Source organism: Venturia canescens, chromosome 2 (assembly GCF_019457755.1).
Source record: "Venturia canescens isolate UGA chromosome 2, ASM1945775v1, whole genome shotgun sequence".
NCBI lineage: Eukaryota > Metazoa > Arthropoda > Insecta > Hymenoptera > Ichneumonidae > Venturia > Venturia canescens.
This window is the reverse complement of record NC_057422.1, coordinates 9,038,878-9,056,123: the sequence shown is the minus strand read 5'-3', so window position 1 is coordinate 9,056,123 and position 17,246 is coordinate 9,038,878. Positions and strand designations below refer to the sequence as shown.

At 41.1% G+C, this 17,246-nt stretch overlaps 1 protein-coding gene across 2 annotated transcripts in view; it reads left to right on the top strand.

The window, feature by feature from the left end:
- The window catches only part of Skeletor (DM13 and DOMON_DOH domain-containing protein skeletor), a 29,635-nt gene extending 13,248 nt beyond the window's left edge, over positions 1–16,387 (top strand). Inside the window, exons 2-14 of one of the 2 annotated variants that reach the window (XM_043413026.1) lie at positions 355–492; positions 1,975–2,047; positions 2,163–2,271; positions 3,606–3,768; positions 3,901–4,160; positions 9,151–9,250; positions 9,458–9,642; positions 10,118–10,408; positions 10,664–10,835; positions 11,105–11,298; positions 11,389–11,613; positions 11,706–11,876; positions 12,798–16,387. In XM_043413026.1, the coding sequence (XP_043268961.1) occupies positions 355–492; positions 1,975–2,047; positions 2,163–2,271; positions 3,606–3,768; positions 3,901–4,160; positions 9,151–9,250; positions 9,458–9,642; positions 10,118–10,408; positions 10,664–10,835; positions 11,105–11,298; positions 11,389–11,613; positions 11,706–11,876; positions 12,798–14,297 (3,581 nt within the window). In that variant the 3' untranslated portion in view covers positions 14,298–16,387. Of the gene's footprint in view, positions 1–354; positions 493–1,974; positions 2,048–2,162; positions 2,272–3,605; positions 3,769–3,900; positions 4,161–9,150; positions 9,251–9,457; positions 9,643–10,117; positions 10,409–10,663; positions 10,836–11,104; positions 11,299–11,388; positions 11,614–11,705; positions 11,877–12,732 lie in introns of both variants that reach the window. The other variant, XM_043413027.1, reaches the window with a different exon arrangement.
- The last annotated feature ends 859 nt before the right edge of the window (positions 16,388–17,246 follow it).

Genomic DNA, 17,246 nt, shown 5'->3' with positions numbered 1-17,246 from the left:
GTGGATTTCTCGATCCAAGGCGTTTCCGGGGTTTCGTATAATGATGAAATTTATCTTGGAATAAAGCTTCGAGCAAGTGCCTGGGAAGTGATTATTGTACGGAAGTTAATGAGAATTTTGATATTCGATTTTTTTATTCATACGTAAAGTAGCCAGCACTTTATAAATATATCGACGATCGTTCGAATCGCACTGATCGAATGGAGGGATCGATTGATCGCATTTGGACAGAGGAAATTCTCGTTACAGCGTACAGAACATACGATTCGTGTTTAATCTATAATTGCGCTTAACACTTGGTCGCCCTTTGGTACCAGCACTGGAATAATAAAGCCCCGATGATTTTGATTGCAGAGGCATGCAGCGCCGCTTATTACGGCAAACTCATTGGCAAATTGAGCGAATTGCATCATGGCGTTTCTGGCGAGGTCTACGCGGTTGACGGAAGAACATTGTACGTCAAAGACTTCACGTACGACGGCGAGGGTCCGAGTGAGTTTTTACTTCCTAGCGACGTGCAACACTCGAATCGTCATACCGTGAGAGCACCGTGCAAAAATCGCGGGATTTTAAATCCTCGTGTGATTATTCAACTTCGCGGGAGACGACAAACCGGAAAAGCATGAAAAATTTGTAAAAAGTCGTTCAAGGATGGGAAGATATCTTAAAAACCTGATTATTTTCATGAGTCATTCGAAACAAGACTCCACTCACATTTGATAACAAACTTCACCATCCTGGTATCAGTTTTCTGCTGTTTTCATTCGATGTCAAATATAGCAAAACTGTTTTGTTCGACAGAACGATTGTTGGATATTGAAAAAAAAAAAAAAAATACGTCAATTTACAATGTTCTCTGAATTACTGTAATTAATTAATTATTATTAAAGAATCGAATTTTGAAAAATTTACATAAGTTTACTTGTCTCAGTGTCGCTGTTTCGACTCTAGATCAAAATCGATTTTACATTTTACAATATAAAGCAAACGTTCTTCCAGTGTATTGCTAAAGCAATCCAGATTTTATTAGTTTTTTATCGAACAACAATGTTAGCAATCACTAGAACAACGGAGATCATTCTGCCCTTTGCGCTAACATAAGAATCCGGATCGAGGAGTTTTCATTCGGATGGAAATTATTGCCAGAAACGAATTTTTAAAGAATTAATAAAAATTCAAAAACAATATCCAATAATACGCTCGATCATTGGAGAGTAATATCAATCCGGAAAGACGAAGTGTCGAACACAGATGATCGAAGATAAAGGTGCTCGAGTGTCATTAATCAAACGCACACGATCGACTCTCGTTAAAAATAATGAATTCGAAACTACAGACACTTTCATTACTGCTGGGACATTTGCGATTCTCTCGCGTTTCCCTTTCCTCGTCTGAATTAAAAAGAGCGTCGAGAGATGTTGCAGTACGATACAAAAGCATAAATATACTCCGGCACACTCGCGCGAGCTGACCACCGCGATGCAATACATCGCAAAGTGCACCGGCACCTATATCCACGGGAATACTTTCCCGCGACCCCGATGTACACAACTCCGCGGTCGTCCGGGCAATTTCTTTTCTCAGACTTTCCCAAAACGTGCGTCAACCGCTCCGCGACGAATCGTGCAACAATCTGTTCGTTATTCCAAACCTTTATGGGCATTGTAACTTGCGGTTTGTCTGTATATATAGCGAAAAATGATTGGCCAGTGCTATTAAATTCGTCGCCATCGTCCAGTCTTAGAATCAAAGTGTTTCGTTGCCTGTCGATCGAACACGTAAAATCATTACGACACGCTCCTTAAACACTTTTCATTTCGAGCCATCTACCGCTGTATTTGGATCTAAGCAAGAGGAATAAGCGACTTTTTTGTATACACATTTGACAGGAATAGGGACGAGAGTGAACTTTTGAGTGGGTTTGAAGAAAAACGATCTTTGGAAAAAAACGACTAAAATTGTGTTTTGTTCCAGCCGCTTATTTCTACGCCGGCAGCTCCAAGAATCCAAATGCGAATGGTTTTCGAGTTCGTGACGAGCGTGGAACGTGAGTTTAAACGAATCATTCGAATAATTAACGAGCTCAAATAATTGATAAGTCATCCGAATGAACAAAACGACTGCAAAGGGAGAGTAATAGATTCGATTTGATCTGCTTGTAGAACTGACGTACTCAGAAAATACCGGAAAAAGGGAATCACCTTAACCTTACCGGAAGGCAAGACCTTGAACAATATCAAATGGTTCTCCGTTTATTGCGACGAATACGCGGTGAGTTACTTCTCGACAATTTCGATCGAAGGTACAATTCGAACTTTGCCCTGACATCGACGATTCAAATAGTTCTTCACCAATTTCCGAAACTTTAAACACCAATCGCCTGAAAACCGACATCAATGTCAACAAAATAGTGCATAATATCGACGCACAAGTATAAATTCAATGAAATACGACGAAAGTAAATGAACTGAATAATGTATCACAAAAAAAATCAACGAATCGAATGTTTTTGTAGTTCACGAGTTGAGGGAGGATATTTTGGGTGAATAGGGAAAAGGAAGGGTGACAATAAAGCTAAGAAAGAGGTGGAAGGAGAAAATTGAGCTAGGAGAGCATACGGAATGAGTATAAGGAATGTAACAAGAAGGAATGGGAGTGTTTTGTGTTTTGACTTTGAACCGTTGTGTATAAAGCATGTGGGAGAAGAGAGAAGAATTTATCTAAAATATCCTGAAGCCTAAAAGGCAAGAATGGCTTTAATAAATGAATAAATAGTTCAAGGAAAATATTCTTGGCCAAAGCGTATATACAAACCAGGCCATATTTTTACAATTTTTTTAACGAACGATAAAACAAAATTTTCCCAACGATCGTAAAGTCAAAAATAATCTTTCAGCACCTCCAATTAACCGACAACACGGGATAGAAATATTTCTAAAAATTGGTAGGCGTGATTCGATTGAACTAGATCACAGTCGTTAAATTAACTGCTTCGTGAACACCTCGAATTACATATTCGCCGGTATAGGTGCATCGAGTGTAGCGAGTGCATTGTGAAAGTACTCCCATTGTGTAGTCTTGTGGGAAGATAGGTGAATGACAAAAAATAAGGTGGAATCAGATCGGACAGTGCGAATAAAGCCTCTCCCGTGCTCTCCAAGGTCTCCTCAAGTGGAGCACACATCGCTCCATGTTTTACTCTCTCGATCGTTCTCCCAACGCCACTGTATTTATCAACCTGATCACGCAGCTGTAGCGCAGCACAAAAAGGAGAAAAACGACGGTCGCTCCTTTCCGACGATTTCCGGTCGAATAACACAAACCTTTGCAGCAAACTCGCAAATGCTTCTTGAGAAAGTGAGAGCCCCCTACGAGTGTGTAAATAAATTGAGTAACATCGTTCAATCATCCTGTATGATCCATACTTGGAAGCAATTCAATGATATTTCATACCTTTCACTAATTTTTTCTACTCGGTTTAAAGTGAACAAACGACATCGAATACGGTGAAAAAAACTCTGAGTGTTAATTCGAAATAAAATAACGCACGAATTTGTCCTTGTGACTCGTGAATATTGATGAATGTGGTTTTATCTCTCGCATAGGTTAACTTCGGAGACGTTAGAATACCACGTGGTTTTGATTATCCTCGGCCTCAGAAACTCGCCGGATTGAACGGCGTTCATGGCGTTAGTTCGGAGCCCATTGTCGTCGTTGACGCCCAAACTCTCCTCATTCCTGGATTCAGTTACGATGGCGAAGCACCCGGTGAGCTATGAAGAGACAAAAGCATTCAACTTTTCGTCTCCGTTTATTTCGCATTTTCGACTGCTTTTTAGTGTTTGTTCAATGACACACACACACACGTCTTTACACACAGCTTTGAATTATTGTTTACAGACGCAAAGTTTTGGGTCGGAGCAGGAGCCCATCCAACCCCTCAAGGTGAACGCGTACCGGACGAAAACGGCAGGACTGAACCACTTCGACGTTACGAGCGTAAAACTATCGTGCTCACGTTACCTGGTGACCTGACGGTTCATCAGCTCGGACATTTCGGTGTGTGGTGCGAGGCCTTCACCGTCGACTTCGGTCACGTACAAATTCCTGCCAAGCTCAATGTTCCACCGTCTCTCAAAATGCTCGGTGTTTCGCCTCAGGTGAGCTTACCACAAATAATAACATAAATTTCAATATACCCTCCAGAAAGCGTAGACAAATTAAAATATGATTGACTACGGAAAATATAACAATATTTCATTTCATATGGAAGCAAAAATTACAATATTTTGCGAGTGTCGATGGAATTTCAATAAGACAACAATATGTTCGTTGAAAATGAAATTGAATTATTCTCTATTAACGTGCAGTATACAAACGAGAAACGAATAAATTCGTATTTATATTTCTATGCCAGAAAATCACGTGACTGTAAAGTTAATAATATTTGCAATCGAGAATAATTTTACCTCGTGAGTGTATAGCATGTTTAAGCACAAACGTATCGTACTAATGATATTACTACGATATATTACAGTTATTGACTTTCCTGTTATTCATTACAATCTAATTCGTGATGAGAGAATCATCATTTTTCCGCACCCATGATAAATTCTTCAACGATATTATCATCATATTTTACATTTTTCGATAATCATCGATCAGAGTAATGATAGGGGAAATTAATCAGTATTTTGTTGAAGCACCAATAACAAATGACGAATTTCACAAAAACTGTTATCTGCTGGCCGCGACACTGTTTATATGAACGTTATATTTGTACTCGCAAAAAAAAAGCGTTTCTCGACGCAATGACCATTCATTGAAGTTGGAAAAAAATCTCGTGCAAAGTTATATAAGCTCGTTCCACATTTTTGGGTAACTCGATCCGAGATTCTAGGAACGGAAAGTCCTAGCAACTTCCATGGCGAATGCATTAGTTATGACGTATGACTCAATCAATTTATTTATTGAATCAAAATTTATCCGGTAGCACAACGTCAAGAAGAAAAGATTATTCAAGATTTCAAAACCCATTTAATTCAACGAATTTTATTATTCCGTTGATCCTAACACGTATATTTCGGAGATTCGAGCAGAATGGACTTGTTTTTCAATCTTCTCTTCGCCAAAAAAAAACCACTTTCCGATAAAATCTTCGATGGGCAAAAAATGGAGCCGACTCCCATGGAATACTAGGAATGACGAGTGAAATAATTGTTTCTACTGCTCGTATCGTTTAAAAGTAAAATTCACATGAATTTTTCTACGAAAAAAATGTACTTTTTGAAAGGCTTTGGGGAAAAAAAAAAACCAGCAATCATTCTACTGGAAACAGGAAATGCATTCGCGAGCTGTATTTTTGTTTACAGGATTGTGGCATTTCCTCTACGGTTTCTGCATAACAAGTGTATTTTCATTTTTCTCTTTCCCATAAAAAAAAATGGTTGCTTCACTTCCAATTTGGAAAAATGCACTCGCGAAAAAGTGTACAAGCTTTTTAAAGCTTTACGCGTGCATTCGCCTAGGTAGTCGATTGTACACATACATGGACGCAAGCATCGTTCCCTTCAGCGTTTTCCCTCGATATTTCATGCTTTTCTATCGAGTGCAGATAATTTAACCATTTTTCCATGAACACAATGTGAACGGTATATGGATAGTCGATAAAAAAAAGAATAAAAAAAAAAAAAAAAAACCATTGGTAACAAAGTCCGAACTTCTCGATCGATTATATCCCTTCCTATATTATATATCGCTAAATTCTTTCATAACCCGACGTCGATACGACTCCGCTGTACTGAAAAATATTTCAAACTGACTGAAGCACCAAAGAAATAGCTTTTTTTATCTCTGCATACTAAACATTATTTCCTGATGAAGAATTCGCACAGAGAGTGCATAAAAACGAATCGTTTCTCTTTTACGGAGCAATGTGGCCCTCATTGACTCTCATACAATGTACTCTCGTATATACCTCGAACTGTGCTACATAAATTGGACGAAAAATCGTGCTGTAAAGTAGATACGAAAATCGGTCATCCCAGGATAAGGTGATATCTCGAAAGGGCTACCATTAAGCCCAATTTTGTTGAATATTTGGAAAAAAGTAAGAGTCGATTTTCGCGAAAGTTTAACAAACCCTGTCTCTGTCCTTGTGTTGCAGAATCTGCGCGAGGGGCAGGGACAGGCTCCCGTTGGGTTTGGTGGGTTTACATTCCCGTCGCCGAACCATCGAGCGCCGCTTTCGGACGATATATTGTCACCGGGTGGTTCGGCTGCTCCTGGAACAAGCTCGTTGTTCGTTGGCTCTCAGCAGCGCTACGAGCGTCCGACAACGTATCGCCCTGCTCTGTTGCGTCGCCGCTCCGACGACAGAGTACAAATCGTTAAGTCCCTAGAATATCGGGTGCCCAAAAGTCTGAATTTGGAAGACGGAACTGCCTCGACTTCAGCACTCGCGTCTCCGACGCCTCAGCACCAACAATCCGTCAAGTCAACGACCCGCGGGAGACCAACCACTGGCTTCTCTTCCACTAGCGGTTTCGACGACGGAACCAGCTTCGAGACGCTTCCCTCAGAACGTGATCTCAATCCTGACGAGCGTTTGACCACGCGATCCTACAAAACTGCTAATCGCGATGATAAAACTCTTTCTTCGAGGGCGAATTTGGACCCCCGCAAAGTCATTTACCCCGGTGGGAGCACGACTTACCACCATATACGCGACACCGCTCCCCGAGCTGAGAGACAACAGCGGCAACAACAACCCCAGCAGCAAGCCTCTTACTCGCGACTTCGAACCTTCCAGGGCGATCAGAGAGTCGACTCTTACATTCGCTATTAAGTACACGATTTGCTTCAAGACCTATCGATATAAAGCCGGGAAAGGGGAAGCTCACGAAACAATATTATGTATGAAACAACTCGAACAAATCCAAACGATGGGCGAATGAGAAAATCTTATCGGACGAATCCTGATAGAATTTCGAACGATATATCTCATGCTCAATCCTTTTCCAGATCGGTGCATCGACGCTGGATTGTCGTTTAACAGATCGGAGTAGTTTTCCAGGTGCACAATTGGAGCAGATTTTTACGTTACTTTACCAAATTCTCCTTATTGAAAAGCTATCAATTGCAAGCCAGATAATAATGTTTTTTTTTTTTTCATTTCTCCAATGCGGCGACTGGTGTGAAAAAATCGAGCTCTCGAGGTGAGGTGGATTAACAAATCGGGATCAACGATTCTCAGAAGGAAACAATTCTCAAGACCTTTTCACTGAAAAAAATGCAAACCGGATATTTTTTCCCCCGCTTCAAAATTTGACTGCTGCCCGTCGTGCGGCCACATTATTCTTTGGACTTTTGTAAGAAAGGCAGTGGATCGAACGCGGTCGCGAAGCTTCATTCTTTTCCTTTATGTTGGTCAAATCTTTCGAGGTCTCGCAGTACTATTTGTGCGTGGCTTAACAGCACCTGATCTCGTGAGCCCGTCACAGCTATGTGACCTTTTTGCTATCTTCTCCTTATATCCGAATCCTCGTACCTCGTATTCTCACTTTTGTTTCCAAAGCTCGCGACCAAGTTGTTGTTTTTATTCGTAAACTACTTTGGAAAGCTTATTTCTCGTGCTGCGAAGAGATGACGAAAGTCTGCTCACGAAAGTCCTCTTTCTCCATTACTTTACATTTTTTTACTTCCCTGCTTTTCCTCAAAACCCCCAGCCTTTCTCTCGACTCTTCTCGTCCACACGGTATTTTCTCAACGCTCCCATACGTTCGCGGACTTTTCAACTATTTTTTTCACCTTCGCTATACTCGGCGGACGGGGCCTATTTACTCTATTATTGTTCGGTTATATATGTGGAATAATTATTTCATGACGGGGTACATATGCGTTTATACGACGGGCAAAAACGAACTGACTTATGGCGCACATGTGCCATTAACGTACGCATTTATAATTTAGCTACCAGCATTTTTGAGTTTACGAATTGTGGAGTCCGGTTGAAACGCAGTCCAGAATAACGTGCAGGGATCCACGCAGAGGTTCCAGAATTATTTATCGGGATACGATCTCTTGCTAGCTCGGACAGAGGATCGATCGAGTTGTTTGAAAGTGTTTTCATAGAAACATTACAATTTTGATTGGTATTTCCAAATATCACTGCACAGAAATTGGAGAATTTCGTTAGAACGCATTTATTGGAGAAATCTGGCAATCGTGAAAGGGAATTTTGAGCACATAAAAGCTCGATTCGTTTGAGCGAAAATTCGTCAAGTATCAGGGTGAAAATAGTCGAATTTCGAAATATATTCCTGCAGAGTTACTTTCCATTTTCCCTTTATTATTGTGTGCACAGCGTATATTTTTGGAGGGATGCGATAACATAGAGCAGCTAATGATAAAAGTTCAAAATGAGTTCAGGATAAAAAGTTAAATCGATTGATGGAAAATAAGAATTTAGAAGCTTCGTGAAACAGTACGGAAAGACAAGGAAAAATGTGCTGACGGTCAAAACATGGTATTATCGAGACTGTGATAAGAAAAAGAAAAAGATTTTGCAATCAGGCACACGTGCACGATGCGTTTATATATTTATACTTGCCAGGAGGCGAAAATAACTATTATTTCCATGCTGTATTTTATCAGGCAGAAAGTTCAATTTCGTCACATTATTTAATGTTCAATAATCTATAATATATACAGAGAAATACATAATATATTTATCTACATCAAATGCCACGCAGAAAAAATTATATGCAAGATTAATTTCGTTGAATTATAGAATCGGTGTGACAGCTCCATGTACGATCGATGTAATGTATTTTCAATTGTTTTGAAAATATTTATGATGCAAAATGATTTTCACAATATTGCGCATGACTTTTTTCTCGTGGAAATTATAATGAATACACGCTCCGGTACTACTGCATGAAACCAAGTAGTATATAGTATTATTATTTTTTCTATTTTTGTACGTTTCATACGAGCATGCTTACAATAAACGTGCCAGTTGCACTTACCTTGTAGTTCATTATTTCATCGAGTCTACAATCCTCCCTGACGAATTTATTGAATCTTTTTTCCAAATATCTTTATTACAAATCACGAGACTTCTATAATCGATCCACTTTGAATTTCCAGTCCAAGCTCAATTGTGAGGTCCTTGAAGACAGTTTGGCCTTCGAAGTGCGATGGGCCGTGGCCGGGGACAGTATCGTTGTTCAGCTGGTCGGAAAACTCGGTGAGTTTTTCTCAATCTCCATAAAACGTCAAATCTCTATTTCTTTCGTTGTGGTATAAAATGCCCGTTTCGATTACAGAACAGCAAAACTCTCTTCACTTGCTTATTATAATGGATAACAGTGCAATGGCAATCGTTGATAAATTCAATTTAACTGCTGGAAGCTGCAATAAAGAAATCACAAGAACGTTTCTTTTCTTCTTTCAGATGCTGGACAATACATGTCGTTTGGACTGTCAGCCACTCCTGATAGAAGTGTTATGGTAGGAGGAGATGTTGTCGTGGCATGGGTCGACAAGCAAACTCTACAAGGCTACGCTGTCGACTACTTCCTGGACGCAAAGTCCCAGTGTTCCGGCGGACGTGGAAGTTGTCCTGACACCCGCATACAGGTAAAGGGATTTTCCTCTTATATATTATCTTCAACTACACTACATACAGCTATATACGTTCGCTGAAAAGTTTGTGCTAAGGATCACCGAGTTGACTCCAGCAAATCCTAGTGTGAAAGCTCATACACCAGTTTGGAGATTTCCATCGTAGCGTCGATATTTCTTTTTCATTGACTCGCGTGTGTATATCGCTTGTGTCCCCTACGCGTGTTTGTGATATTCACAAAATACGTGGGACGATTCAAAAATGTTGGATTAAGGATTAATCTTGAACCGTAGAATTCGAGCCCGATGTTTTGCTTTCTAACTCTTTTGACTCAAGTCATGTGCAGTGGGTCAACGGTGGAAAAAACTCTACCAGAGATCGCTTGGAAAAAAACTTCAGATGATTACTCCCAAAGTTTGATCGATCTAAGAAACAATTGTTGGAACAAATTCGTCGACATTTATTAACGCGACTCCTTTTATTTTCAAGGCCAACACGAATTCAGTGCGACTATTGAACGCAGCGATGGTAAATGGTTACAGCATCGTCACTTATCAAAGACCCTTAAAGGCCAGTGATGAGCTCGATCGACAAATAAGAACGAACGGTTCCCAAGCTGTACTTTGGGCTATTGGTCCTCTCAACGAAAGAGGTGAAGTCAGTTTCCACAGTCACTACCTCAAGACGGATAAGTTTATAGAATTCGGTCGACCCCCAGCGTGGAATTGTCCGATGCCTGATGGTGATATGCAGCATATTCAAGAAGAAAGTAGCAACAAGGTGAATAAGAACGCGCATGAAAAATTATATTTTTGGACCTACAAACGTTTCGATTTCTCCCCAATTGCTTCGTCTCAATCTTATTGTTCATCAAAAATTGTTTCAATTTTTTCAAGCACTCAACATGAAAATATTCTGTAAGTTGGTCATTTGTCAGTTTGCTTATTAAACTTCGATGATTTGGCCCCAGTAAAAAAATTTGAAATATTCTTAATGCCGAGCCGATAACACTCCGGACAATTACGCGTTTCACAGGACGTCGTTTTGACAACCAAACGAACCCATAAAACACCACCGACACCAGCACCAGTCGCTAAATCACCCGCATGGGAAATCCCACCCATCGAATGCTACGAACCCGACGATGGTGTTTTGTACGCCCAGCTCGGACCAACCGGAGGCAAATACGGTTATCCAGCGATCACTGGTAATTTTTTTCAACCGTTTTAACAAAATAGAGCCCATAGCGCAGCTAAGGGTAAAAGCAGGTAAGGAAGCATAATTCGGATTCACATTTTCTGGAAAATATGAAAAAAAAAACTGGCATCTCAAAAATTTCAATCAGAACGAACAGCTTTTTCTCGACCGACGTAGGCTTGGTCATGGTTTTTCTCTTTTCTGATCGAAAGCTACTAAAATTTATTCCTCTACGATTTTAAATTGCATGAACAGCCAAAAGTGGTGTTATTTTTATAGGTCACGTTGGTTGGGGTATATCGTGGTACATAAACGGCCTCCTGATACCAACAATCAACGTAGTTCGTGGCCAAAAGTATACTTTCGTAGTGGAGGGTGGTGACAATCCTGAATTCCCGGCACGTTATCACCCGTTCTATATAACGGACGATCCTGTCGGTGGTTATGAGCACAAGACTCCTGAAGAAAAAGCGGTCAGTGATTTAGGCCCTCAAGATGTTTTTGTCAAAGCTTTAGATCTTCGACGAATATTCTTCGTTTCAAATACATTTTTTGTTGAACAGAAAGTGAAAATATTCGCTGGGGTCACTCGACAAGGAGGGACCCTGCGTCCCACCGGTATTGGACGTCTTTGCAATTGGATTCACGATCCGAACCTACCGGAGGCCGATACTTATACGTCATTCGGAGCTTTCCAGCGGACCCTAAATCTTAAGTGCGATGCGGGAGAGCCGGGTTTCGTCGAATGGACACCGGACGCGAACACACCTGACACTGTTTATTACCAGGTCAGAAAATGCTCATTTCGTTAGTGTTAAAATAGGTAAAGCTCACTGAGGAAACGTCCATGTATAAAGTTGAATTTTTCGTGCTCCCCAAGTGTTTCACTCATCGGTATCTCGGCTGGAAAATCAACGTAGTAGACCGTTGCGAGGAGCCCGAAGCTGTTCAAGCGAGTGAAAATCTTGCGGTTTATGCGGAGCCACCACAGATTCAGAAGGATCAAGGATCAGATTTGGAGAGCGCCTCGAGTATCCACGTCTCGAGCAAGGTAACACCCGCACCAGAGTTCTACGAGCATCATCGTAACCCTCCTCATCATCATCGCTATTATCATCGCCATGCCAATCATCATCATCCTCATCAACAGCCTTATTCCAATCCCCAGCTGGGACAAGCGATGCGTTATCATCTTCACAACCAGCATGTCAATTATCCCCATTACGCCAGCGCGTCTAACAATAATGCAGCTATGAGTTTACACGGCAAGTTGTTCATGTCAAACGGCGACGTTAACAATAACAAAGCTAAATTAACAGCATCAACGCGAGTTAACGCTCCAGTTGGATTAGCTCACGAGACACGGGAGACATACGAACATGCGAACAACCGACCACAATCTTACAACGATCAGGCTTCACCAATGCGACTGCATCATTATCAATTAGTAAAACCGAACGTAATTCATTACAACCATCATTATCAGCAGCAACAATTATCGAACCATCATAATTACCCTCATTTGTCGCACGGTGTTACGAGAACACAGCTTAACACTGACTCGATTCATCATCACGGTCCTCCTCACGGCCTGTTACGACCTCATCGTAATGACTTGAGATCACCGTTGGCGCAATCGAGTCACGCAGTTCCTTACTACCGCGAAGTCCCGACCGATCGAGGCGAGACCTCGTCGTCTCCGAACGATTGGTCGACGTCGTTCGCTCGCGATAACAATGGCATTAACGGCACGTCCGACTTAACCACACTCACCGGTCTGCCCAATTTTGGGGAACACCGCACGAAGCAACTGGAACTCGATCAGGAGACTCGCCAAACGGCCACGGTTCCGATCAGCATTTTACCACCATCTTCATCTAACCAACCATCATCTAACCTCGTTACAGATCAACGACCGATCATGAGCTACGGGCAGATGAAATACGCTTATTCTCATCCGGGAACTTCGCAGTACGTATATTCCAGGCCGTCCCAGAGTCATCCGACCATTCTCACCACCAACCCACACAAAATCGGCCAAAAACTTATGATTATCAGAAGACCTACGATCCAGCAGTTGACCCAAGCTCGGCCGATTGTCGGATCGATGATCGTGTCTCCGGGAGGAGTCCAAGACTCGGCACCGCTGCAAACACCATCCTTGTTATCCCCTTCTTCGTCGAGGCCGCTGCTGATGGAGAGAAAAAAAGCTATTTATCACGGACCGTCCCCTAAAACAATCACAAATGCCAAACAAAATGGTCCTCACAATAATAATATCAATAAGAATTACAACAATATCAATAATTACAATGATAATAACGATAAGACTCATTATCAAGTTAAGAAACTAATGGCATTCGACGATATGAAACAACGATCGAAAATTGAGTCGAAGATATCCCTCGAAGACGATACTACCACTCCGGATCGCAACAGCGTACAATCGAGTGCTATCAAGCCTGCGAGAAATACTGGCTTTGATCCCGATTCGATCGTCATCGAAAGCGGCTTTAAGCCAATCATCAGAAACATTGAACGCGACACCAGTGCCGGGAGAAGCCAAGAAATCGCCAACTTTCCTACTCAACCCGATGATTATCCGATGGACGAGCCGGTAAGGCAGGATTCGAATGATGCTGTTTACGGTATTGGCGAAGAAAATTTCGAGCCGATGTTCGTACCATCGCCGTTGGATCGTAACAGCGCCAAGAAACATAATATTTTAAAGAAATTACGAAAAATCCAAAACGTCAGAAGAAAAACAAGGCTCGACGATCTCGACGACATGGAAATGGCTGCCGATCGACTAGACTCGTATTACCTTCCACCAGCTGTCACCAGCCCAAAATTCGTCAACAAAAAAATCGAAGATGAGGGTCCTCTCAAATCGAGCGGGACTCTCGTCACTTTTGATGGTAAACTCATCGAAGATACCAGTCTCGCACGTTCCATACCCCGAGTCGAAGAGAACAAAAAATCCAGAAGTAGATTGAACTCTGAAAGACTCAGCAAAACCCCACAATTCGGTAAATTCAAAGGCGAATTACCGGCCCCGATTTCCGGCGGAGCACGAATCGATAATACAGCAACATTGGAGAATCACAGCTACGGAGCGTCCGCAGATCGCCTCGTTTCCAACGGTCCTGGCATCACGAGGCTCGCACCATTGAACAGAAACAAAAGATCCTCGAATAATCACGAGGTACGAGTCAATTACGATTCTCCCAACAGCACAGAGTTCATGAAACTCGACGTTCATCGCCATCATGATCACGCTCACGATCATTCTGCCCATTTGGATCATGATCATAGTCGATTTGATTTATCTGATGAGCATTACGACCATCGCGACAATCACACCGATCTCTCCATTCGAAATGACAGTCACGACGAATCTAGCACAGGAGAAATGCTCATCGCCAACATTCAATACATTGTGCTAACAATCATTTTGTACTACGCGATCTGATTCGGCTGCACAGCTCTTCGTCAAATGTCGCATCCGTCGTGCCAAGATCGTCGAAGAAAACGAAACTGTTCTCGATCATTATTACTATTGGATGAACCCTTCAAGCTTGTCAGAGCCCATCAGAGAATAGGGACATCATTTTTGTTCATTATACTTGGCGAATAATTTCATTTTGAGGTGCACAGTCCCTCGCAAACCGTGCGCGGGTGCATACTTGGTAAAGAAGCAGTAAAATTCTGAAAGGAAGTGTCCTTGGCCGAGAATTCGACTCCAGTGTTTTCCAATCACCATAATACGAGAGAATGGAATTGAAGACTCGGGCTCAATCAACGAATTCTGCCACTCCTACTTTTTTATCAGTGCCCCGCCGAGCTGACCTTCAATCTCGGTCACTGTCTTACTCCTCCTGACCATTCCACGAGTCTTTGGAACCCGGATGGTTTCGAGCTTGGAAGGTAATCGCGAGATTTTTTCTCCAAAACAAATCCTGTCGAAATATGTTTCTCGAAGGGTAAGGCATTTTCGATTCAGAATTTTACATTTTATGCTTATCCTCAACTGCTCCGGGGCGGTTTCTAAGATACTCAGTACGTCTTCCAACTCGACCTTTCATCAATCGTCAGTCCTCGAAGCTCAACTGTTCGAAATTTTAATTTACGTTAGTTTTTAAACAGAACATCATTCGTCCATTTTTCGACATGCTCCCGAACAAAAATCATCATCCCTCTCAACGTAGAAAACTACAAAAAACATGATTCATTTGCATCGATCTTACAGCAAAGTCGTCCAGCTTTACAGTCGAATCCGAACCTTCCTTCGTTCTTTTTCCATACTTTTGATGTATTTTCCCTTTCATCCTCGGAGTAAAAGTCTTTTGCGCGTCCTCGCAGAAACAACCATTTTTTCAAACCATAAAAAATTGATGAGAGAACAATGGAAAAAATTCCTTATCGTATATTCTCATCACATTTTTCATAAGAAAAAACTCTGTTGAGTCACTTTCGTTCGTTTCGTTGGACACGACTGTACCGTGAGGACAATGCTACCATTATTCTTGTGTAATTTAAAGAGTGCATTATCGATTGATAAGTATAGAGATTATTAAGAGAATGGATTGTTTCAACAATCGTTCGCCTCAACATTTTTCTGCTCTAAGAAAAGTGCTGGTAGATTCGATTCAACAATTTTCCCATATTTCTTCGTCATATCGAAGACGACTGTCATTAGAAAAGGGATGACGAAAAAAAATCTTTGTCCAATCTCGTTATTTATACCGAAACATACTTGATACACATTTATTTATGTCAAAGTCATTTTAATCATGTTTATCGAACTCAAAATACTACACAGGCAAAGAAAAAAGGGCGACTATTTTATGATTTATAAGTATATTGTAAAGGCAGCGAAAACGGTATTTTTTTGGATGATGAGCGAGCACATTCGTATCATTCCGGTATCAGGTTCGCAGAATATTTCGCATACTACTTTCATCATTAAACTCGTCAGTTGATTCTCGTCATCCGTGAGATTAGATTCGAGTTCAATTTTTCGTTCTACCATTCCAAACAATTTTACGATTTAAAACTCGTCACTGATTTGTGTTTTACTTTTGAAAATAAACGAGACGTGCAAAGTCTACTTTCTATAACTGCATTGGCCATTTTTTTTTTTTTTTTTTTTGCAAAATCGTTGAACAGAAGACTGTTTCTTATTTATTTTATTTCGAAATTAACGAATAATTGGTTAAAACAGTGGCGATCAGAGAAGAGCAAAATACTGTTGGAGAATTAAATAGAAAACGAACGAATGAAAAAATCTAATGAAATTTCCGTCAATAGTACTGCAATATACTCGTTAATATTATATCTGAGCTGTCCATAGACTTTGGTAAGGGCGTTAAACGTCCGTGGGATCATACATAGCAACATATTTTATCGTCTCTATGAAAGGTACAACTTTTTATATTTCTTAAGTTTGCAATACAACTGTGTACATAGGATAAATTGAACTGAATAAACAAAAAAAAAAGCAGTCATCGAAATACGTATTTAGTTATAAATAATTAACGAATTTTCAAACTCGCTTTTCAATCGTCACTTCCGTAATGTTCGTCGTCATATTATTTATTGTTAGTTGCAAATTTGCATCACAGCGATGAGACGTACTTCCGGTTTGGACGGGTTTCGCCTACGGTTGACTTTTTGGGACACCATCTGGTGGCAGTTGTCTTTGAGAGGCTTTCACTTTCTGGAATGCTCGTGACCAACTTTCGTGGCTGCATTATCGTCGAACGCAGAGAAAGAGAGGAGGAGAGAGCAAAACTTTGTCGGCAAAAATGCTCGTCCGGGAAAGAAATTCAATCCCCCTTGTCTAATAGCAAAGATTGTTTTTCATCGTGAACAAAGGAAACACGAGTCACCTCAGCTTGGAGTCTCTTTCATTTTGGGCAATAATTATGTATATTTCTGCGTTTGTGATATCCCACTCGAAAGATGCGTGTAATCCTCAAGGTTAGGGATGCTTCATCCACCCCGGACGTCGTGAAAAAGTGTCAGATTCATCCAACGATTCGGAGGGTCCGGACCTGATGAATCATGCTCCGGAATAATCGGAGATTCATTTGCTGCACTGCTTATTCCACGGTAGGTTCTGGGGTTCGCTGAATTTCAACATTCCAACCCCCCTGCGATCGATCCAATACCGAAAATGTTACACCTGATTCCACCGGAAACTTCGTCAATTATTAATCGTCTTCGCTGAGTGACTAAGTCAGTTTTGACCGACTCACAGCGAGGTGTTTTTTTTGTGAAAATTTGAAATTTGATGAAGACACGAATTCGCGAATTTTGAGGTTCTTTTGTCCATTTAAAAATTTACTTGGTTAGAGCGTGAATTGAGGTTAAATTTTAGAAAACATGGATCGCACCTATGCGGAGAATCTCTTTTGCA